This window comes from Falco rusticolus, chromosome 4 (assembly GCF_015220075.1).
Source record: "Falco rusticolus isolate bFalRus1 chromosome 4, bFalRus1.pri, whole genome shotgun sequence".
NCBI lineage: Eukaryota > Metazoa > Chordata > Aves > Falconiformes > Falconidae > Falco > Falco rusticolus.
The window spans coordinates 8,409,558-8,433,025 of NC_051190.1; the positions used below are offsets into that span (position 1 = coordinate 8,409,558).

General features: G+C 37.8%; 1 protein-coding gene and 3 long non-coding RNA genes across 8 annotated transcripts in view; 2 read left to right on the plus strand and 2 right to left on the minus strand.

Annotated features, from left to right (window-relative positions):
• The window catches only part of LOC119146929, a 34,898-nt gene that overhangs the window by 789 nt on the left and 10,641 nt on the right, over nucleotides 1-23,468 (plus strand). For 3 of the 4 annotated variants that reach the window (XR_005103887.1, XR_005103889.1, XR_005103888.1), the window contains exon 2: nucleotides 11,215-11,321. This is a non-coding gene — a long non-coding RNA (uncharacterized LOC119146929). Of the gene's footprint in view, nucleotides 1-7,029; nucleotides 7,067-11,214; nucleotides 11,322-23,468 lie in introns of those variants that run through there. The other variant, XR_005103890.1, reaches the window with a different exon arrangement.
• Nucleotides 508-5,270, minus strand: LOC119146933. Its single transcript, XR_005103893.1, has 3 exons — nucleotides 5,211-5,270; nucleotides 4,634-4,768; nucleotides 508-1,187 (listed from the first exon to the last, which is right to left on the minus strand). It is a non-coding gene; the product is annotated as an uncharacterized LOC119146933 (long non-coding RNA).
• Nucleotides 11,734-14,119, plus strand: LOC119146931. The gene is made up of 2 exons (XR_005103891.1): nucleotides 11,734-12,168; nucleotides 12,463-14,119. It is a non-coding gene; the product is annotated as an uncharacterized LOC119146931 (long non-coding RNA).
• ACTR8 (actin related protein 8) lies at nucleotides 13,633-22,512 on the minus strand. Of its 2 annotated transcripts, XM_037385310.1 has the most exons (13): nucleotides 22,371-22,512; nucleotides 22,037-22,207; nucleotides 21,089-21,199; nucleotides 20,715-20,819; nucleotides 19,893-20,066; nucleotides 19,226-19,319; nucleotides 17,920-18,052; nucleotides 17,436-17,589; nucleotides 16,799-16,894; nucleotides 16,071-16,211; nucleotides 15,429-15,693; nucleotides 14,958-15,121; nucleotides 13,633-14,326 (listed from the first exon to the last, which is right to left on the minus strand). In XM_037385310.1, exons 1-13 carry the CDS (start codon nucleotides 22,491-22,493, stop codon nucleotides 14,183-14,185), a joined length of 1,875 nt encoding a protein of 624 aa, XP_037241207.1. In that variant the 5' UTR covers nucleotides 22,494-22,512; the 3' UTR covers nucleotides 13,633-14,182. The 2 variants fall into 2 exon arrangements, with proteins under 2 accessions (XP_037241207.1, XP_037241208.1); XM_037385311.1 differs by lacking the exons at nucleotides 22,037-22,207; nucleotides 22,371-22,512 and adding an exon at nucleotides 21,885-21,926.

Sequence of the window (23,468 nt, forward strand, 5' to 3'; positions counted from 1 at the left end):
CTGGGGGATGGACCCAAGAGCCTTGTTTTCCCTTTCAGAATGCCCAAGGTAGGATAACGATGATATAATGAAGCCTCATCTATTGTTGTGAGAGCTTACGCTTTCTCCATGCATCTTGTAATGACAATAGCCTCTGCTACAATGTCTTTGATATTGCTTGTAGATGCTGATTATTTTCTCCAGTCCTTCCCTTTCACTCTGCTTGGACTGTGTTTGATGATTAATAATTTGCTGGGATAATTACTTGTTGCTGTTTTTGTTCTTAGTTAGATAAGCAGAAAATAATTGACAGTCTCTGGATGGTTGGTTATTCATACTTGGGCACCAAACTGAACTTGTGAATAATTATTCACTAATGGAAAAGGGTAATTGTCCTCTGTGGAACTATGAGTAAATGTGTAGTGGATATAAGTGGTCTTTAATCTTCATGGTGATTAGGAATGCTTGAAACCAAGCTGATGGGTCTTTGCAGTGTTTCAATAATTTTGTCCAACTTTGATGCTTTTATTCAGTAAGCAAATAAGAAGTCTAAAGAAAACATGCATTCAGTGTGTATAAAAATATACAAAATACTTAAATGTATATATTGCATGCCTATTAATATAAGATCTATTTCTTCTCAGTGAATAGTGGGGTTTTGATCTCTTGATTGTATAGCACCAGCTGCTGTGGAGTCCTAGTCCTGGTCCCTGGCAAGGCCTCTTAAGCACTCTGACAATGCTAATAAGAATCAATAATTATGTTTTGTTTCCTACAGAAAAAAAGTATGTTAATCTATTGATTCCTTCAATCTCAGTGATTTCTGTTCATAAAATGTAGCTGAAGCGAGACCTAAATATGTAGGCTGAATTACTTGTGTGCAAGAAAGAAAAACCTGAGGTGAACTTCTGTGTAGTCTAGTACAGTAATCATAATTACAAGTATTAAATATCAGTTATAATATTCAAAACACTTTAGTTTCACTAATTATAACTATAGTTTCACTATACACCAGCCATATAATTAAAAGTATCCAGCAGTTACAGTAAGGGTGGTTAGAAATAGTTGTTAGTATCACCTGCTTAAATAGCCATTCTCTCATGGAGGAATTATCTGCTGGGACTGTAGGATTTTGCCCCCCACCCCATCCCAGCTCTTCAGTGTTCCTTCTTCCTGGTGCCCAATGACTTCTCTTTTGATGATGTTAGCTTAAAAAAAAAAAAAAAAAAAAGTTTTACAAAGCAGCAGAGTAATTTCCACGCTTAAGCAGGGGCAGACCTGTAGCACAAAATTCTGCCTATGTTCTCTGTTTTGAACATGAAAAAAGGGAGGAGTTTCCCACTTCCTTGCAAGGGCTTCTCCTGCAGGTGTCCAGTATTTCATGGGTTTGTTGTCAATTTCTACAAATATGTGATGCTACCTTGTCCTTAGCTACTCAGAGGATTGCCCCTGCTGTCCTTGGCTCAGGGAACTAACTTCTGAACTTTTCTAGCACTTTGTCCCATCATTATGATCTGAATCTTTTTAGTTGTCTTCTGTTGCTTTTCTCCAGTACTGTCATCACCCATTTCCTGTCATGCAGTGCTCTGTGGCACGCTGACTCTTTTTTATTATTTATTTTTTAACAGGGTCTTCATCATTCCTTTCAGTTTCATTTTTCTAGAACTGCCCTGTTTGGATCTTCCAAACTAGCATGGAGACAGGGCTTCTGTCTTGTTGAGTCAATCAAAATTGTAAGCATACCTCAGAAGATATATACCATCCTCCTTCAGCCATATTTACAGTAGAAGAAAAATATATCCATTTTTAGTCAGGTTATTTGGTAAGAAATTTCCATGAGACATGCTAAAAAAATGCCCCTGTATGACCAGAGTAAGTATAAGGAAGGCTACAAATAGATGCATGTGTCCGCATGCAAGGCCTATATGTGGTTGATGTGGTCTTGACCCGATTGTACAAAATTTAAGGCTCTGTGCCTAATTGTTTGAATCATGTCACTTGGCACGCTGACCACATATGGCATGGACCTATATGTTACTGGTCACTCATAGGTATATCCTACTACTCAATGGCACAAGTAGGGACACAGCGCAAGACTTGAGCTTTAGGGTTTGTGTCTACTTGCATTTGAACAGTTTGACTTGAGCAAGTCTCTGAGAAAGTTGCTCAATGTCTCTCCCTCAATTCTTCATTTGTACTTGGGGCTTAAATATTAACAAATATGTTCCCTAAGCTGTTCTTGGTGAACTGCTCAAATACGGTTGCAGCGATAATGTAAACTTAAAAATAAATAGGATCCTTCTATAGCAGTTAATACTGTTTTTCTCCATTGTTCTCACAAAATAGGTAATAATCGCTTTCACAAAGTACAGTTAATAGTGGCGTTTTTGTCATCTGTTAAACCTCGAAAAGTGACTGTAGTACCTAAATATTTCTATAAAGCACTTTAACATCCCTTACAATGAAAAGTACATATAAACATAAAATACAATAGTATTCTTACATTGATTTTTGTAATGTAGTCTTTTAAAGAGACACTTAAAATTTCATTTCATTAAATGCATTATGTATAACTACTGTTAGGAGTACAGCTGCATCCTTGAATTTGCATTTCAGTTGAGAGCAGGAGTTGATGTTTAACACTTTTTGCTAAATATTTGTAGGAATAGCTATGTAAAACCAAGTGTCACTGGCAGTCACTGTGCAATTCAAGATATGCATTACAATAGAGGGAAGTGATTTTTGTAAGCAGTAATAGCTGCTGCCTTTCTAACATTAGTCCTAACTACTTTTAAAGAGTCGGACTGCTATGTTTAGACAGTATTAATAAACTTACATTTATATCCTGAAAAAGCTGCACTGTTTGTTATCTAGGAAGCCATTAATATTCCTGCTTTAATGGTTGGATTACAGAATTCTGAAGGATACTTTATTACACTGTTGTAGCAGAAGGTAGAGGTTTATAGCACATATTTGGCTGTAAAACTGAAAACAGTATCGAAGGAAATTAAACTGTAAGTTGTCTTTCTCTGCCTTATTCAACAAACTGGCTGTCGTGTGAACTATATGAATTCTTATTTCTCAGTTCTGATAACAGGGCATGGATTTTTCTCTTACATCTTTTCTTACACTGGATTAATTTAGTTTACTTCAGTGGAATCAATACCTCATTTCATCAACATGAGAATCAAAATACTGCTGGAGATAATAGAAAGCCTTAATGGAAAGCTTTATTTACAGAGATAAAAAAAAGCAATCTAAAATGTGCTTAGTTCCTGTAACTGTATTAATAGGAACATAGGTGATTACTGTGAAGTGAACAATCCTTAAAAGAAAAATGTTTAAAATAACACATGCAAACTGAGTAAAGCTAACCACGTACGATAAGAGATGCTAATAAGCATCTGATATGGTGGTCTTTCTGTTCAGTTTTAGTCAAAAAGATGCATGGCCTGGTTTTGCTTTAGAAGGTCATTGATAAACACTGTTGCAGAAGCCAAGCATATAAGTAGTGGTGAGGTGAAAGAAGCGTTTGTTGTGTTGTATATTGTCTTCTGCTCAAAAACCTGGAGAGCAAACCTAAAATGCTGAAGTAAAAGCTGTGATAAATATTTAGGAAGTGATAAAGATTCAAGAAGTGATAAAGATTCCAGCCTCCAGCTGAGGACTGGAAATACTTTCTTTACAGCTTCCTAATTCACTAAGGGATTCATTGAGGATCGGGGCAAGAGTTTAGACTTGTTAATCTGATAAAAATATGAACAGGGAGAGAACAATCTGTAAGGGGTTTTAATACCTCATAAAAAAACAGATCTCGCCATTTTCTTTCCCAAGTCTCCTTCAACAGTAGGTTTTGGTGTGTAATAAAATCAGATCAAGCAGTCTCACTGCAGAGAAGGCTCCTGTGTGGATTTATAGAAGTAGTGGATATTCCTTGAGATTTAGGAAGGACTGCTGTTTTACTTGCACATAATTTTGCTCACAGCAAAAGTTCTTTCATTTTAATTTGAATACACAGTCAGGTTGAGCAATTATTTTGCAAGCCTTTAATGTTCACATAATTCAGCAAGGAAGTCCTTGAAGACCTAACAAAGGTGGCCTCAGGCTAGTTTTTCTAATCCCCAAAAGCCACAGAACAGCAGTTGTCCCCTGGACAAGGTTTCAGTTTTCTTCAAGCTTTTTATTTTCCGGTAACTTGTGGGTACTTGTTCTTGGTCCAAATGCCTTATAATCATGCAGCAGTTTTTTTAGTTCTGTTCAGACAGCCAGTGTCTGGAGAACTGAGATTCATGTGCAGATAAAATACAGTATTCAACTTTTATAGTCCATGGAGCTGAGTAATTTTTGTTTGTCCTTCAATGAAAAGAGCAGATTCAAACCTCAAAAATCTAACAATTGAAGTTAGCTTTACTAAATTGTAAGCAATGTAAAACTTTTAAAAAATATTTGGTTTACATTTATCAAATGGGTTTACAATTTTTTACTTACCATAATAATACCAATATAAATAACTAAGCACAATATTTAAATTAATTCTCTAATTGAATAAAATTTCTTGTTTGAAATGAAAAAATATTTTTGCTTTTTTTGGAACTACCAGTAAGTTAAAATACTGTTCCATAGGTCTACAGCTTATGCAAATATCTAAACTTACAGTTTTTTTGCAGTAATTTCTGAAATGGTGCTCATCAGCTTGACCTTGTCTATTGTTTCAGTTTAACATGAAAGCTTGTTCTGTTGGTGATGGAATTTTCTCCAGTTTCATTTTATTTTCTTTTCTTCTGTATTCCTTTATGTAAGAAATGTAAGGAATATCAAGTCATATCTTTTGCAAGTCTTCTAAATGGCAAAATGCAAGATCTACATGCTTAAAAAGAAATAGTGAAAAAGAGGGCTTAAACTGTAGCAATATTAACTCCAAAACATTAATTTGTTGTCATTGTTAAAGAGAGTGGGAAATACAGAGGTTTTAACCATTAGGCTAAGATGACTCTCAACCCCTTGACGTAACGTTTTTTTCTGTTAATGTTCTGTAATTGCACCATTTGCCTGGTATACAGACACGATATTTTAACGTAGAGATCAGAGTTAAAAACGAACAATCCACATCTGTATTCGTTCAAGAAAGGAAATATATGTAAAGATCAGACTTTCCAGGAAGCAGGCTGATTATCAGCCCATTATTTTCATGATTAATGTTGAAAAAAAATGTTGGGATTAAAAATGGATACCTGTAATTGCCAGTTGTACTCCACTGCTTTCTGCATCAGCACTATTAGCTTTCAGAGAAGGCGACAAAATGGTAAAAATTTTAAATTATTCCATTTTTTCTATCCAATCCCCTGTTCACCAAGGCTTAAGCAGTTATAGCAGCATTAAGCATATCAGGGAGTTCTGTATTTTGCTGTCACCTGTGTGTTTCGCTCCACATTGGAAGTTACTTCCGTATTTACTTTCAGCCCAGATGCATTAGGTTTTTCTTGTGGTGCTTTGAAAATTTGCTGATGGGGAGAAGCACTGAGATATAAATTGCCTGGGAAGAAAAAAAAGGATAATCAAAAAGTCTTGGCAAACAGCTTAGGCTAGGAGTGATTCGTAGTGGAGTTGGGTTTGGGAAGTAAAAGTAATTCTACTTAGACTGTAGAGATTGTATTCTTTCTGTCAGTAGAGATGAGTCTGCTGGATTTGGTACTGAGCAGCTGTCATGGTGAGTGACAAGCTAAACTGGCAAGTTATAAGAAGGGGAAATCATCTTCCTCTTCTTCCTGTCTGTTCTTCATCAAAAGCAAATGAACAGTTTCTTATGCTGACTTGAAGACATCAAAGAAACTGATTCTTCATGCACTAGAAGAAAAACGGGTGCTGCTCTAGCTACAGTTGGGTGACTTCTATTCCTGTAATGGGCTTGGATCCATAGCTGCTATGCTCAGCTTTACTAATCAGATTTCTTTCCTTTAAAATTGTAGGAGAAGCCACTCACCTTAGCAAGAGTGCATTTGTCCTAAAGGATTTATTGTGAAGAAGGAAACTTGCTGAGTTCAAAGTCAGTACTTGGTATTATCGGGTTAGCCTCTCGCTCAATGGTGTTTGACTCCAAGACAAACAAGTCTCAAATGTTGGTAGCAATCCATGTTTTAAACATGATAATCCATCTTTTTATATGAAGGGTGTCAGCTTTTTTTCTGAAGAATAGGATGATAGTGTAGAGCCAAAGCAATAACTCCTACATGTTACAGGAGAAGATCCCTTAGCACATAAAATGTCCAGTTTTGATACAGTCTTCCTCTCTTTTATGATCTGTCCTTGTGGTCCAGATACATTTTTTTTTATAAGTACTACACAAATATAAAATAATAGTCTGTTTTCAAAGATGTGCACCTTATTTGCAGTCTCAAGGGTTTGAAGAAGCACCTAGATCTACCTTTATTCTTTTAAGTTCTGTGCTGGAGCCTAAGCCCCATTAAAAAAAAAACAAAAACCCCAAACTAAAAAACAAGCTATCCAGAAGCTATGGTGTAACTGCTGAGCGGTGACTGTGGCTTGTCATGCTATTTACCGTGATCTTGTTATTTTGTTCTCCCTTTGTCCATTTGTTACCTGTGAGCACACTCACATAATTCTGGCTCAGGAATTTGCTATAAATTAATTTAATAACTTAATGTCACTTTCTGAGAGAAAACTAAGTTATTGTGCCTTTAGCTAGAAAACCCCCATCATAAACAACTCCCTCTCCCCACAACAAAACAACCCAAACATCAAACAATATGGATTTTTCTTTTTTGTTGGTATGTGTATGTTTGCTGCAAGAAGAAATTGGCCATATAAGAAGATAGAAAATCTAATTAGACACATGTGCAAAACACATGAAAAAATAAATTCTCCTTTTATGTTTTAATAGCTTAAGGGGATACCTGTAACTAGAGGAAATGGAAAATGTGATTTCTGTCTTCAAATTAATGTTATTTCTCTAAAGCTGGGATTTTGACTATACTAAAAATCACAGAGAATACTGTCTTTATGCAGGTATGACTGCTCAGCCTGTGCATTTAAAAAAATAACATTATTTCTGTGTGTGGCTTAGAAACAGGTATGTACAAATAGAAAGTTTTTTTTTTTAAATCCAATTTCCAGTCTGATTGCTAAAATAATCTAAAAGTAGTGTACTTTGTTTACATACATAGAACTTGTGTTGCACTGTCCTTTAAATTTTCTCTCTCTTTCTTGCTGTTTCCCTGATAAAATGGATTCCAGTTAAATTTGTCTTTCGTATCTCAGTGCTCCCAGGAACCTACCTCCCTTCTCAGATGGATTTCTAGTTGCCTCCCAACTTCTTCCTGACAAACTCCCAGGATAAAGGGCATTGCTCAGTTCTGCAGGAGAAGAGTTCCATGTTTGTTGCTATCTTCTGGTCCATCCAAAGGAATGGTGGAATTCTGACAGTTTCAGCTCATTGCCTTGCCAGAAACCCAGGATTAGTTTGTGAGTCCCAGGAACTGCAAAATTCCATTTTGCAAAGTATGCATTTTGCATACTTTTTGAAAGTATGGCTTAGTTTCTTTGACAAGAAAAGTGTTCAGCTTATGATAATGAAAGAGGTATGTGTATACTGGTACGGAAAATGTCACGCAAACATGTGATCTACAAACTTATGCTAGTATTATTTATCTGTTTATATCTTTCAATTTTTATCAGTCACTACAACTTGAAACAATTTTAATCTAGCTAATCAAGAAATGGAATAAACATCAGGTAGTTTATTCTGTGATTTCCAGAGAGATTTTTCTGGGTGCAGGGGAGAATGGCTTTGTTCATAAATTAATATTGAAATTCAAAATTCAAAGTGTGATCCTGCCCCAGCACCAGGTAAACATGCAATGCAGAGACTGATGGACAGATGGGGATGTTAGCTATGATCAACCTATTTTAATTCCAGGCTGTATTTCTTCACACAGTTCTGCTCCTGAGTTGAGAAAGTGGTTGCAGTCATAAATGCACGAGATACTGCCATTGGGAGTAGGGCTTGTAGGCAAAAAGACTATGTTGAGAAAAAATAGCCAAGCTTTTGGGCATCAAATCTTTGTTAGAAACAAAAGCAGTGGATGTCAAAGCTAAGTACAAGTTGGGTAAAGTTTAGAGCCTAGGGAGGAGAGTGTCTTACTGGTACACTCACAAAAGATAAGGTAGGTGTTACTTGTGGAGTGCAGGGGACATAAAGGTAGCTTTATAGCCTGTGGACATGTAAGGAGCGAGAAATTATAATATTCTATAAAATTTTAGAGTCCCCTCTTCCCCAGCAGAATTATGAATTCTGGTTCCCAGATCTGGAACCACACTTGTTAGAATGTGAGATATACGGGATTTTCTGCCTTCGGTGGGCTTTTTTAAGGTCGGCAATGAAAAGATTAAAAATCACTTTTAGAGCTGCAAGGACAGACACGGTTTCAAAGACACAATGTAAGTGTACCTCTGAGTGGAGGGCAGAAAAGCAGAGAGTATTACTTGGATGTTTTGAGCTTTAATAACATGGAAGTTTTTTGCTTTAGAGTGACGAGCATGGCACAAACTGGATTAAAGAAACTGAGAAAGGTATTACAGTCCCTGGTGTTCTGTAAACAGGCCAAAGGATCAAGTACATGGCAAATTTAAAAATAGCTAAATTTTATTCAGAGAAATTGTCACAGAAACTTTCAGTGTTTAATACTCTATGAGGTGAAACAACTTTTATTTTCTATTGATCAGCAAATGTCATCTTTCCTTCTAGCCAGCATCAAAGACCTGACAGCCACAAAGATTTGTGTAACCTGCAAAGGAATTGTTGAATGTTTTCTGTATAATTGCATCAAATACACTGAAAAGTTTCAAAGACAAACTGCACTCAGTAATCAAAGAGTAAGAATATTTTTAAGTAGTTGTTTTCTTCACTTCTTTTAGTTTGGGAAGAAAAAGGTGGAGAATACAGAAGTGACATTTAAAAGTATGGAGTAAAAATTTCCCCTCTGCTGAAGTTAGTAAAGAGGGACCTAAGAAAGAAAAAAATAGTAATTTTATACTTCCTTCAGATCTTTAATGAAAGAGGGATTTGAGCCCTGTGTTTTGGGAGGCTGAGAACAAATCTATCTGAGAATTAGCTTGTTTCTTTTCCATAACTTCATCTCTCCTGTTCTCAAATGTTCTTAGAGCCAGGGTAACACAAGCCAGAAATACATGATCTGTTACTGGATTAACTGGGACAGAGGATGGTGTGATGGCAGACAACCGTCCTTCACTGTGGGCTAAAATGTTAATTATTTCATACAGGCTGCAAGCTATAGATGTGCATACACATAATAAGGAAACTGGCATTTGGTATCTTGTTCCTGTCTCTGAGTATGGATTTCTCTTTTCCTAAAAATCTATTTTTGTCCTTTCTAAGTGCACTTTCAAAGTAACTGTTAGCAGTTACTAATCTATATAAATTCTCCTCTGTTAAATCTGGTCCCATCAGGATTGTATATATATCTCTCTTTGTATTAAAAGCTTGAATTGAACTTTTCTTCATTTTTAGTTTAGTGGCAGATCCATTATATTGGATTCCCTGTAGAACTGAAAGAAAATATCTCATTCATGCTTATAAATCTACCCCCAACAAATATAAAGGAGGATTTTCTATCAAAATTATTTTTGCTAACTGCACCAGGTAATTTATCAAGCACTCTCTGCTAAATGATACTATTTTTTTTTTTAATCCAGGTTATTGCACAGATTTTCAGAAATGGGGTTTTCAATATCTTTTCAAATCTGTCTAGCACCCTATAGACACACAGTCATCAAAGCTGAGATAATAAGCAGAGCAGCCTGATAAACAGGACTTTTTGTTTCTTTTAATCTGCAGTAAGGTAATCACTGGTAAAGAAGCATTTGTTGCCATGTGAAAAACGACTAGGATTTTTTTACTTAATGCCTACTAATCACGAACACATTTTAAGCAGCTAGTGGAGTGTGTTTTGTGTTTTGAGGAGGTGGTGGTGAAAGTAAGGATGGTGTTAGAAAATAAGACAAAAACACTCTTCATAGAGCAGGAGCTAAACAAGCTAGTGCCTAATTTGAATTGTTCTTTCTAAAATATATTGTACTTGGGGATTAATTTATGCCTATTTTAATTTACTTTAGTGAAAATGCACACAGATCATACATTTGCTAAAATGTTAAATATCCATGTAAATTCACAGGCTGTAAAGATAATGAAATACAGCAAAAGCTGTATTGAAATGGGTAAGTTCTATCTACATATACAGACATCATACTGAAGGGGAAAAAATGACTTTCATTTTCATTTGTGAAAAGCATTTTGCAATGTAGTCTTTGCCCGAATATTGAATAGGGTCTAGGACCTACTTCTGAATCTTTCCCTATATCACACTTGTAGCCTTAAAATGGGAATTTAGAGAATTCTGTATCGGTTAATTTAGATAATACCACAGTTTAATCCGTGAATATGGCATTGAAAAATTTTCTTGGCTTCTCTGAGATGATGAATTTAGTCTAGGTACTGGTTGGTGCAGTATGACATGAACCCTCAGTGGATGAAACAAATTCCTTGCAGATTTGAGCATGCAGATGTGTCATTAATACAAAGTACTACTGTTGAAGTTTTAATGGGCTAGATGCTTTTACCATATACATGTATCATGTATATTCAGCAAATTTTCCCCTGTATGTTTGCAGAAGTCCTGGAAAATAAATGTTATACAGATATTTGAGTGTCAAAATGCTGTTAAGAAGCAGATGACTTTGGTCTTAATGACTTTATGTACACTGGCCTTGGCAAATTTTCCCTTTCATCTTCCTCCTCTTAAAAGTTGAATTTTTTTATGCTTAGTATACAGTAATGCTGCAGTTCAGGAGTTAAGTTATTTTGTAACTATTGCTCATGGTAAAACTCTAAACAAAAGGGAAGAGAGAACTGATGAGATGTCAGGCTGCAGGAGGAGGTGCATTCCAGAAACATGGGAGGAACTTGGAAGGAGCAGGTTCAGACTGATGTATCTGGTTTCTTTCAGAGTAGGGAAGACAAGTAAATTAGTCAACAGCTCTGTAGTTCTCAATGTGGTTATTATCCATTTTGCATTACGTTTTAGCCCAATTTCTCTTCCACATACAGACATTGGAAATGCTCATTTCAATAATTCATTAACTGAAGACAGCTTTTTCAGTTGTGCAAGACTTGTTGTAAAGTGATTGCTCTTTTTCTTTTAGAGATCCTCACAATCAATTCAGTTGGAAGATTTGTGTTTTCTTCTTGCTGCTCTACTTGTGATATTATGTATTAATTGCTGCGGTACCTTGCATCCTCACAGACTGAGGTAAGAGTTCTCACCTTTTTGAACTTTAGTTCTTGCTCTTTGTATTTTGCTGCAAGCATCCTTTTAGGTAAGATCACGTGAAAGAGACTACTTTTTAGGTATTATTGTAGTAGGACCCCTCTCAATTTTGTTTAGGAAACTCCAGATGTGGCTACATTAATGTTTTAGTTTAAATCAGTACCGCACCTTTGAAAGGAATTGCTCACTGGCCTCACTGTGGTTTGGTTCATATTGCAGGGTGGTTGAGGAGTGCAGCCTTGACTCTCTCAGATGAAATTAAACTGAAGATGTGCTCTAATGAATCTAACATAGGGGAGGAGAATTGGAAAAAGGTATAACTCGTGGTTTGAGATAAGAACAGTTTAATAATTGAAATTAAGTAAAATAGAATACCAGTAATAATAACAATTGTAATGGAAAGGGGAGGAAGGGAGAGAGGGAGGAATAAAACCCAAGGCAGACAAGTGATGCACGATACAATTGCTCACCACCCGCTGACCAATGCCCAGCCACTCCTTGAGCAGTGATCAGTGGTCCCCAGCCAACTCCCCCAGTTTATATGCCCAGCATGATGTTCTATGGTATGGAATATCACTTTGGCTTGTTCAGGTCAGCTGTCCTGGCTCTGCTCCCTGCCGGCTTCTTGCACACTTGCTCACTGGCAGAGCACGGGAAACTGAGAAATCCTTGACTTATCGAGTAAGCACTACTTAGCAACAACTAAAACATCAGTGTATTACCAAATTCTCATACTAAATCCAAACCAGCACTGTACCAGCTGCTAAGAACAAAATTAACTCCATCCCAGCTGAAACCAGGACACATGGAAAATATGTTCACTCTTGCAGTTAACTACTTCTGCAGTGACATGACAGATCAGTCCTCTGTACACAAATATATCATTTTTCATTCAATGAATTGGGTTCAGAAGACACTTTACCAAGCACTCTGAACTTCTACCCAGAATACCTGTCTTACGAAGGACATTGAGAACTTCTGCAGAGGCCTTTCTGTTCCATGCAATGAGATGCATGGAATTATGGCAAGGAATAGGAAATCAACAGGTGTCTGGATATTGAAACTGGTCTTACAAAACTGAGTACAATAGTATCAATAGCTGAACACAAGTAGGGCATTATAGCTACTGGGCCATATTTAATACAAGCTTACTTATTTCGAAAGAAATCCTGAACAAAACCTTTCTAAGTTGTGGTAAACTAAGAAGTGACTTTCATAAAGAAATTTGTGCTCAAATAAAACTATCAGTGAGAAGTAACTGGTTGTGTAAATACTAGAACACAGTTCACCAAGTAACTTAGAAGTACTGCCCTCCTCTGTGTGGAGTTTGTGAAGTTAACTGATGGGAGCCTCATATGCAGTTAAGCAGCACAGGTTTTGCAATATGACTTAAAGGCTGGTTTTGTGATGCTGTTACGTTGCTGAGTTACAGTGTGCTTGATATGGTGTTGTAAGAACAATGTAGCTTTTAAAATGGAGTAGTTTATCTCACCCTTCAGTGTGTCCAAGTGTCAGCACCCACTGACGTGAAGCTGTGAAATATTTGCTGTGGAGAACCATTTGTAGATCAACAAATCCAAACAAGATCTTTGTACATATGTACTTTTTTTCCTGTATCACAATCATGTGACTTTTAAAAGAATACATTTATTCTAGAACAGGAATTCTGGACCCTTTTATTGAAGAGATATGCCCCCTTCTCCCCGCAAAAAAACAAATCCAGCAATGATATCTAAACTTGTTGGACTACAATTTGAAGTATTGTATGCAGTCTTCAATAAATGAGCCCAAAGCTCCTAGTCTTAAATAAAATACAAGAATGTAACCACAGCCTGCAGTAAAATACTTTCAGCTAAGATTACAGCCTAATTTAGATGGAAATATCCTTTCTCTTTAGAACTTCTAATGAGAGCAGATTAAAAGGAAGTCAGTTCTTCCCTGTGTGCCTTGTAGAAACTACATTCATTATCTTTGCTATTTTTTATACTGTTAGATGTGGTTGAATAGTTTTATTCTAGATTGTAATTGCAGATATGGATTTGAGGGTGACAGGAGTCTTCATTACAGAATAAAAACCCCAACAAATAACACTTCTGTAACCAAGGATGATTTGTTGGGAGCAGAAGCCCATGTACCTGTACCACATGATTTAGGTTGGTACTGGCTATATAGAAATGCATCTAGTCCTTTGAGGTAATTACATTGGATAACTACAATGGATAATGAGAAGCGAGGAAGAGCCTCTGATGATGAAAACAGCCAAGAAAAAATACTTCACTTCTGAATTCTTAAGTCTTTCCACTGAATAATTTATTATATAAGCAAAATACCACCAACGACTCTAGTTTTGTTCTCCATTTCACTTTTTCCATAACGATCACTTATAAAATAATTTCATCTCCTGGTAACATTATAGTAGGAATCAGAATAAGGCATTAAACCCACAGCCTGCACTCTTCAGCTATTGCTTCTGTGCGCATGTATCTGGAATGAATCTTGGCTTAACATCTGCCATATCAATATTTTATATCTCAAAAGCTCACATTGTGAATTTTAATATTCATAACCTGTATAATACATATGTAGTTAATTTGGAGATGACTGTGATCCTTTGTACACAGAATTCAATGCATACCATTCAAAAGATGAAGTACAGCAATGCTGAGGTGATGTGCATTCACCAAGATTTGTTTTGCAACACTTGGCAATATCTCAGTTGAAGTTAATTTTAATAAAATACAAAAATATCTATCAGCAGAAGATCAATATATCTGCACTGGGAAAAAAGGGGCATTTGGGGAAAGGAATCCTCAGTTAAGCAGGTTCCACTGTAAACTTAACTGTTACCATACAAATGCAGCTCGCTCTCGTAACATTCTGACACCAAACCGCTGCCATTCTCGCTGATATATCCATAGCTCCTGAGTTGTATCAAGACAGGCTAAAACTGCACCTCCTTTCCATGCAATTAAGCGGGGATCCATATCCTAAATTCAAAACACATAACAATCACTGGTCTCATTTTGCATAGTTCTCAGAAGCTGTATCCTAATTTTTCTAATAGTATTCACCACTTAGAATCTTGAGGTGGAGGGGAGGAGAAAAAAAGTTTTTCAAAATTATTCAGGAAAAAACAGTGAGACAAAAATATGGAAAGAATATGTAAGATGTTTTGAGAAGTCACTTTTTTTTTTTTAAGATGGCCCCTAGACATGTCATGAAAATTCTGCCTTCAGCAACGGAGGCTCTAAAACTTACTCACGTTTTGTTTTTACAAGTTTTTCTTGATTAATGCCAAATGACAATTTCTCTTTTAATGCTATACTTTCTTTCATCTTAATAATAATAAAAAGCCCTAACAATTTCTTGCTAAGCAGACAGGTTAACTTCGTGCTTTTCAAGAATATGGCCTCTAGCTCTTAAAATTTCAGTGATCAATACTGGTAACACTCTTACTATACCTCTAACTTCCTGCCTGTAATTGGAGAGTGCTATGTAAGCTCTCCTAAATCTCCTCAGATACTCAACTAATCTGTGGTTTTGAAAGAATGTTTTTAATCTGTCAGATTTCAACCAATCATAGTTTATTAACTATTTAGCTATTAGTTAACAGTATACCTTAGGTCTTGTGATGACTTCAACATTTTCAACAACTCTTCTGAAAGAAGGTGGCATTTTGTTGAGAATACGGTGTTGAAGAAACTCTTGAGCTTTATGAAACATAAGGCCTCCTCCCACCACTAAGATGGAGCTGTACATCTTCTTTTTTGTATCGTCAGATGCTGGAATGAAAGGATATATAGAAATATATGTGTTTTAAAGTTAATATGGCCTGTGTTTGTATTACAAAGAATTTAGTGCAAGTCAAACCAGACAGAAAGCAGTTAAGTGTTTGCTTTTAAAATTCTTTCTATTCCTTGGAGATTCAAAATGTCTACTTCAACAAAGATGCAAGTATAAAGAACGGTATTGCTACTTGAAAGATGATAAAACTTGGGGACATACATCTTTCTTTGGTAAAATACAGGAGTTGCCATAAATCCACGCTGACATGCATATTTTACAGAATTGTACAAATGTAACTCTTACCACAGCAGTCAATACTATGAAGAATGGCTTTGTCAAGGCCCAAGGCTTTGCCTTCAAACTGAGAAATAGCTGTTTTCCTGGACATGTGTGCAGTTAGAGGTTCCTCTGAATCATTTCCAGATATCACACAATCACTCTGGGAAGATCCCAGTTCCACTTCTTGTGGGTAGATCCTCTCTGAAATGTCTGAGGCTTGGCCTCTCAAGTCTCCCTCAAATGCACCAGGCTTAGACATAGATTTTTTATCAGCTGTAGCTTTTGCAGACTTGAAATTGAGAAAACAAGTTGAATTATGAAAAATGCAAGAAGGTCTTCGGTAGGTTAGAGAACAATACAAAGACTTAACTAAGCACCATTGTACTTCACCTTTTTGCACAGAAAGGTTAATTAAGCATGCATTATTATCTCATATAATTTTCATTTTAATCCCCACTTTCAAAGCAAGAGGTTTACTTTGAAGCCCTCTTAGACTCTGAAAATACACAGTTCTAATTAAAGACTTGTCTAGACATCCATAATTCCCTACTGTATTCCTTAATGCTTCTGACTCGGGTAACAAACTTTGGTTTCTGAGATGAGATAATGAGTCCCGATTTTATTCCCAAATTAAATAATCTCAATGAAAAATGAGAATTCACACACCTGCTCCTGCTTACTTTGTGTGGCTAGCAGATAATGTTCATCATGAGGATCCTCAGGGTCACCTTGTGACCTGTGTTGCAAAGTTGTCATTTTTTGTCCAACAATTCCAAAAGTTGCTGGATAAAACAGAGCCATTGGAGCCTGAAGAATGAGAGATTTGGCATGGCTTTCCTACATAGTTTTTCTTTTTTTGGCATTTACTATAAAAAAAGAAAAACCTTGTTCTATTTTTCTCACAATTCAATATTAAATATACAGTTTTTTCCAAACAGTTTTGTAAAAAGCTAACGTGTCTTCAGTTTTGTGTAATAACCCCCCAAATACAATTGTATACATAAGTTTCTTTACAGATTCTAGCATAAATAAATAAAATATAAATAAATACTCAAATGCAGTTTGTTACAAATTTAGAAAATTCAATGGTGAGCTGAAAAACTTACAAAATTAGCATTCATTCTTTGCACTTGAAGGATATATATCATAGTTAGTGGAAACTACAACCATTCTGGCTAAAGCTAGTTAGGAAGTCTTGTGCATCCACTAGTGCTGCATTAAGCCCACTCATACCTACAGTAATTAATTTTAAAACTATAAACAATTTGTTAACTGTTAACAATATGTTAAGAACAATCAATAAATCATGTGGGCTTAGTAGCACTGGGCCAGTACAATGTGAGGTGCTGAGCCTGAATGCTGAATATAATTCTTGTAATTTTAAAACAAATCACCTGTAATTTTTCATCCCCTAATCGGAACTGGTATAACAGAGCTGGAGAATCCGGATGCCGAATTTGGAACTCATGATCTTGCAATCCAGAAATATCCTAAAGTAAAAAAACAAACAAAAACAACCGCCCCAAAACTATCTTTTATATCTATCAAGCTGTGTAATGTATTTGAACTGTAGGAAACAAAAAGTAACAAAACTCTTCAGACTATGAATTTCATTTAGCTATTCTTTAATTTTTTATTTTTTTTTGTCTTTTCCCTGTAGTATGACAGCTCTCTACATGCCTAAGCCTCTAAAATGAGAGTTTGTGCAGAAAGGAGAGACCTGGTGGCAGATCTTACAAAACTGAAGTTGAAAACCAGCAAATATGCAGCTATGTGCTTCTTTCAGTAATAAGAGTAAAGAAACTGCCTTTCTAAGAGTTGGGATTCCTTTCGACTAGAAGAAAAACAAAACAAGTTACAAATACTTCAAGTCTAAAGCTTTTCAAACTTTTGCCAGTATTCTATTGAGTAAAATATTACATTTTATTCCATTTACAAGCAATTGTAGACTCTCAAAAAGGTTACCCAGAGTAGCATTCTGTAAAGAGAAAAGAAAATTACTTGGAGAATACACTATTTTCCCATTCTCACCTGGTCTAGATGACAAAATGTTTCCTTTAGGTGCTGAAGCAGCAGGCAATCCAGCTTATTAGTTAACTGACAGTCTCTATATGGGAATCCTGCTCGTTGCATAAGCCAATAAAAACACCTTGACACATCAGATCCTCCATATGCAAGGCACAGCCTAACACACAGAGAAGAAAAAGATTATTTTATTTATTTGCTGACATACTGGCCTTCTACAGTAGCATGCACAGGAGTACAAGGAACATTTTAGATGTGCTGCAATCATGACTTCCATGTAGTTTCCAGAGCACAGTATCAGTTCTGCCTGTTTTCTTCTTTTGAAGACAGAGAGAATTCTTTAAGGTTCATATTGTAACATGATGACCCTGTTAGATGGCTCACAGAAAGAAAACCCTGTATTTATAGAACATTTGTCTCATTTTTAAAGCTAAGTCTTTGGTAAGTAACTAAGTACGTGCTTATAATAATTCTGCGTACTAAAAGATACCTGGTGTTGCGATGGGAAACACCATCTTCTACACAGCAAACACTTGTCTTCTGATCTCCCACATCTACTATACATGCACTGCTTAACCCGCTTCCAAAGGTAGCGCAGACAGACTCTTGGTGTACAACAATTCCTAGCAATATGAGAAAAAATTATATCCAATTTATGCCAAGCTCCAGAGCTGTGTTGGTGACATTTAAAGGCCATCTTAATGTCTTGTAAAATCTACTAATAGCTGAATCTGCACTGAAAATCTGTATATTTAGCAAAGATGGGGTGGGGATACTTCCAGATTTTTTGTTAGGTAAGCCCTTAAAAGTCCTGAGAAAAGCTAAGAGTACAGTGGATGCCTGTATTCAAATGTTCTTATTTTTTGCAAGATTAAAGATACTGCTTCAAGACTTTATTATTTTAACCGGTATTGCAGGTTCTTCATTATCAGATGCACATGAAGTGTCTTCCTAATTTTTTCCTAGTTTTAATCAAGTATTACTACCACTAGCATTTTAGATATGCTTTTTAAGTAGTTATAAAACAAGGTCCACTTTCACCCTCTGCTTTCCTTTCAGTCCAACTTTAACTCTGTAAAAGAGTGCCTTTGTATTTGTATCGCAAACCTGTACTTAAACCTGCATAGTACTGGAGCACCACTACTCTGATGTATTTCACATGAAGTATGGTTGGGTTACTGTGCCTTCCTTAATGACTTTCCGTGTTTTCTCTAAATGTGAAATCAGAGAAAGATGGTTAAAGACTACAGCAGTTCAGTCCAGAAGAGCAGCTAGAAACTTCCAGCAGTTTAACTGAAAAGAAACTGTGTTGCTTTTTTCATCAGAGGGCTTTGCAGTCTAAAACAAATATGCAGAAGCAGCTAACAATTACTTGGGGTTTTTTTTTAATTCACTTTATTACTCTTCTATCTTTAGCGCATGCACTTAAACCAACTCTGAAAACTTGTATTATGTCATTCTGTAAAGACAGTAGCAGCATCTGACATCACATACTTTCGTTTTGAAGTCTAAGAATCTTAATACTCTGTAACAGAGTTAACGTTGTCCACTTCAGAAATACTTGAAAAGTCACTGATACTACTTTTATCTCAGCTGAAGGGAGAAGCTCATGGTTGGAATACATAATAGCAAACCAAGAAACTTGTTTCAGTGCTAGCCCACCCTTCTGCCCCATTAAAAGAGGCAACAGTCACCGGACAGCACAAGATTGAAAGGTGCTAGTTCCAGCCAAACTGGGATTTTATACAAATCTTTACACTATTGATCATTAAGTGCTTACTTATGTATGGTTTTACCTGAGAAGCCCATCTTCATTAGGATCATATTTACCAGTTCCTTCACGTGTTGTTTATTATAGATGTCTGGAATTAGTAAAATGCATCTGTAGTACTGAAGATAACAGTAAATTAAAGTCAGCTCTCAAACTAAGTTTCTCTACATTCTTGAATACCTGATGCTAAGGAAGAAAGCACAATATACAAGTTATTAAAAGAAGCAAAATTATCAAAAGGGGGAAGGTTTCTAATCCTTTAAAAATGATTACAAAAAAAAAGTTAACAAAAAAAAAACAAGTTAAGAATTTATAGGCTACCAAAGTGTTTAAAAGTACATCAGACATGAGAAAAACACCTACTCAACAAGGACAAGAAATTATGCAAGTATTAGGGAACCTTTCCTCGTTGCCTCCTTTAGTCAACAACCCCCCCGACCAAACAGACTAAAACTGTAGAATTTCTATAATGGGATTTCCAAACCGCCTTGTTAAAAGTTCTATTAACAATGTTTGTCTTAAAGACACAGAAAAAAATCCAAATGAGGTCAGGAATGATGCTCACCAGCAGAAAGAATTTATTTGTTAAGAAAGCCACTAGTAAGAGGCTACCAATAACAGCAGGTTGCTTTGCTTTCAGAGTAACATTTACAGAAGTGGATGCAGGCCACATTAATGTGTTCACAGCTCACCTTTAGGTCTTTCAACGGTATTTCCAGATATTTTTGTATTGCATGTGACCATATAACTTCAAGGTCTGCTAATACTGCAGTGAGGGAGCCACCAGGTCCCGTGTGGAGATTCAACTGCCCTCTTCTAATAGGCCAATGTATATTATAAGAATCTAGTGGATTAACATACAGTGCCTGAAAACAAGAGACAATGTTCTATGCAGTTTTTCCCAAAAGATTAGCAAAAAATACCAGAAAAAGATTTCAGAAGCAGATCCTAGACATACAGCAGCACCCAGACTGATGTGTCAGCAATATGGGGAATTTCTTTTTAACAGGGCTTGATTATACATGTTAAAATAAAGAAGACATTAAATAAGTGGATTAAATTCTTTGAATTTTCATATCCACAGATGGACATCTACTGAACAGAACGGTATATTTTTCCATTATCTCAAATTAGTAACTAAAATAATTTAAAGACTCTTTGAAACTCATGAATACCTAATTACCCAGCAGTAATTCCACATGCTGATCCTTTTATCAGTTTTTTGCCTTTTTTTTTTTATGAATTATGGGCAAAGTTCTCACCTAGTCCCTTCAGAAACACTGATTTATAGCAGCAAAGGATCCAGGACACTTGTTAGGCAGATGAGGGAAACTGTCTGGTCTTGCTGAATGATAATAAATATTCAGTTAGTCCACAGTAAAGCTTCTTACATATTGCTTGACTAAATTCACATGTCTTTCAATACATCCTAATATATAGCAAACTGCTATATATAACATAGCCTCATTAAAATGTAATACAAAGCCTCATTTCAGTAGGAAAATGAATCTTACCTCTTCTCCTACCAAAAATTCAGGATGATTTGAAGTGTTTGTCCACTTGGTCCCAGAGCTGTGATCCAAAATAGCTGGCCGCATCTGTCTGTTGTATGACCTGGCCTGAAATGCAATTGAAATAAATACCATTGATAAATATTTTACCAGTCACTTTTCATACATGAAAGAAAAAACAAACACACCCCCAACTGACCCCAGCCCTCAAAGAACCATTTTAAATCTTCATTTTCTCAGATCTTCAGTTAGGTCACACAATAGCACTACCTGTATTTTCCATAAAGAGAATATCTGTTCTTCTCCACTACAACACAGCATCACACCAAATGACTATATGAATGAAAAATTTAATAAAAATCTTAAGAATGAGTTACCTGATCAGGTGACACTGGTATTCGCCTTGCACCATTTGACATCTTTTTGGACCATATCGCTTGGTCCACCATTTTAAGGCCATTTTGTCTCTGCTCAGTACTTTCAGGTTTCTAAATAAAACCCACAAATACGCAAAGTAAATACTTTCTAGCTACATGCCTGTCTATTTGTAATACTGAAACTATTATTAACAATGAAATAATTACTATAGTTGATAGACTGTGGAAAGGACAGAGGTTTGTACAACGTAAAACCAACACACGCTTATTTTAAAAGAAACTCTTTTATATTAGCATTCCGAATACCTATTTGTCTAAGTCAACTTGAGTCTTTTAACTGATTTCAGTGGCTGCTGGACTTCATCTCCAGAGTGATGAGCTCTGAACATTACCTCTTTACCTTCAGAAATACTAAGTAGGAGCAAAATTGTTGAAAAAGATATCACTTATTTAAAGGTGAGGTTTAATATCGGAGGCATTAATTTGATCAACAATTTTTTGTACAGATACAAATTATGAATCAGATCACTATGTATATTTATCGAGCATGCTGGACTAGAATTACTTGCTATGTTACCCAGGTTACAAACCAACTTGTACCCAATGCATTTACGAACAAAGCAGTCCAATTCTAGTGCCACAGTGGCATTCTATAATCAGAAATACTGTGCGTGATACCAGACCACAGAGCAGAGGAGGCAGGATGGACAAACCCTCCACCTATCAATTCATTAAATTTAGTTTACTTCGAACAAATCGGACAAAATGCAAGGGTAGCCTGGGGCAAATTACTGACTTGAGTAAGGCGGCACCTCCAGCACATCGAAAAGGAAAATGTTTTGCCGCGAGATGTATTCTTCTCTGGGAAATACAGACGTTACACGAGCAAGAACGCAGCAGAAACAGGTAATTAAAACCCGCTGCGGCACGGTGCGCGGCGCGGCTTACGTTGAGGCCGTCGCGCAGGAGCCAGCTGTCCCAGTAGGCCGCCTGTCCCGGCTGCTTGTGCCGCCGCGCGATGACGTGCGGGATGCCCACGGGCAGCGTGTCCGTGGCCCTGCCGAGCCGCAGGGTCGTCGAGCCGGGGTGTATCACCACGATGAAGTTGCTCTGTATTTGCTGAAAGCACCGCAAGGCGCGGGGCCGTGAGTAGCGGCCCCGCGGCCACACCCCGCGCCCAGGCCTTTAAAAGGGCCGGCCCGGCCCGGCCCGCCCCAGCGCGGCCGGAGGGAGCGGCTCCTTGAGGAGCCGCGGCCCCACCCCCCCGCCGGCTGGGCCTCACCTCCTGCAGGGACTCGGGCACGGCGGCGGGGACGATGGGCCGCTTGACGCCGCGCTGCTCGCGCTCCCGGTCGCGCTCCTTGTCCTTCCCGTTCTCCGCCTCGCCCTTCTCCGCCTGGGTCATGCTCCCCGCCGGGCCGGCGCCGCCCGGAAGCTGCTGCTGAACGGACCGGAAGTGGCGGACAGGAAGTGGGTGGCCCGCGCCCAGCCCCGCCCCTCGGGCAGGTATGGCGAGGGCTTGGCCGGGGGCTGCGGGGGGGGCAGCGGCTGCCCCGGGGAGCTGCCCCGGCCGCGGCGCGGAGCGGGGGAGCGGCGCTGCGCGGAGGGCCGGGTGGCACCGCCGCCGCGGCAGGTCGGCTGGGCCGTTGGTGGGGCGGGAGAAGGGGCCGCACCGGCCTCCCGGCGGCCTCAGAACCACTGCACAGATGGCCTCCTCCGCACGGCTCCTGCGCGGGGCTGGCCTGCGGCTGGGCCTGCCTCGATACAGACGTGGTGCCTGAGGGAGCTGAGGAGGGTGTTTGCTAGAGCAAAGGCCCAGGTTAACGGGAAGTAATGTGCTGGGTACGTGGCGCGGGCCCGGCCGAGGGGGCGGTGTCACCGTGAGGAGCCGGCTTTTGCCGGCAGATGCTTGGGTTAACCGAGGGGCGTTGCTGAATGCTGCAACTTCCTGATAAAGAGATGGTTAGAGAGGTTTAAGGAAACAACTTGCAGTGGTACCTTGTAGAAGGTAATGTAATCTGGATTCTTGGCAGCTAATCTTATCTCAGATAGATGCAGCCCTCTCCAACTGATTAAAAAACCCCAAACAATCCAGAAACAATGAAGAAGAAACTCCCATCCTCAAATGGCATGATTAGTTAACTTTAAGGTTAAAGTTAGTTACTAAGTTAAATGGTAGTTAACTGTTTGAAAGTAACTCTTCTGTGTTAGCACTCAGTACTTGAGTTCAATACCTTTTTCTTCATGTAATAAAACCAAAGCCTAATTTAAGGAAGGGCTTACCCAAATCTGTACAGCAGATAGGCTTTATACATTTGAGTACATTTATAACGGAAAAAAAAGCGGTTTCAAGAGATGCTTATAAAACAGGCATGTTAAA

Bases quoted from the DNA above. Each gene is read 5' to 3' on its own strand.
- ACTR8 (XM_037385310.1), bottom strand. From the start codon at position 22,493: ATGACCCAGGCGGAGAAGGGCGAGGCGGAGAACGGGAAGGACAAGGAG. The intron at 20,067-20,714 runs GTAAGATTCATT...TCTTGTTTTCAG, and splicing joins AATTTTTGGTAGGAGAAGAG to GCACTGTATGTTAATCCACT. The intron at 16,212-16,798 runs GTGATTTGTTTT...CTCATTCTTCAG, and splicing joins TAGGGGATGAAAAATTACAG to GCTCCAATGGCTCTGTTTTA.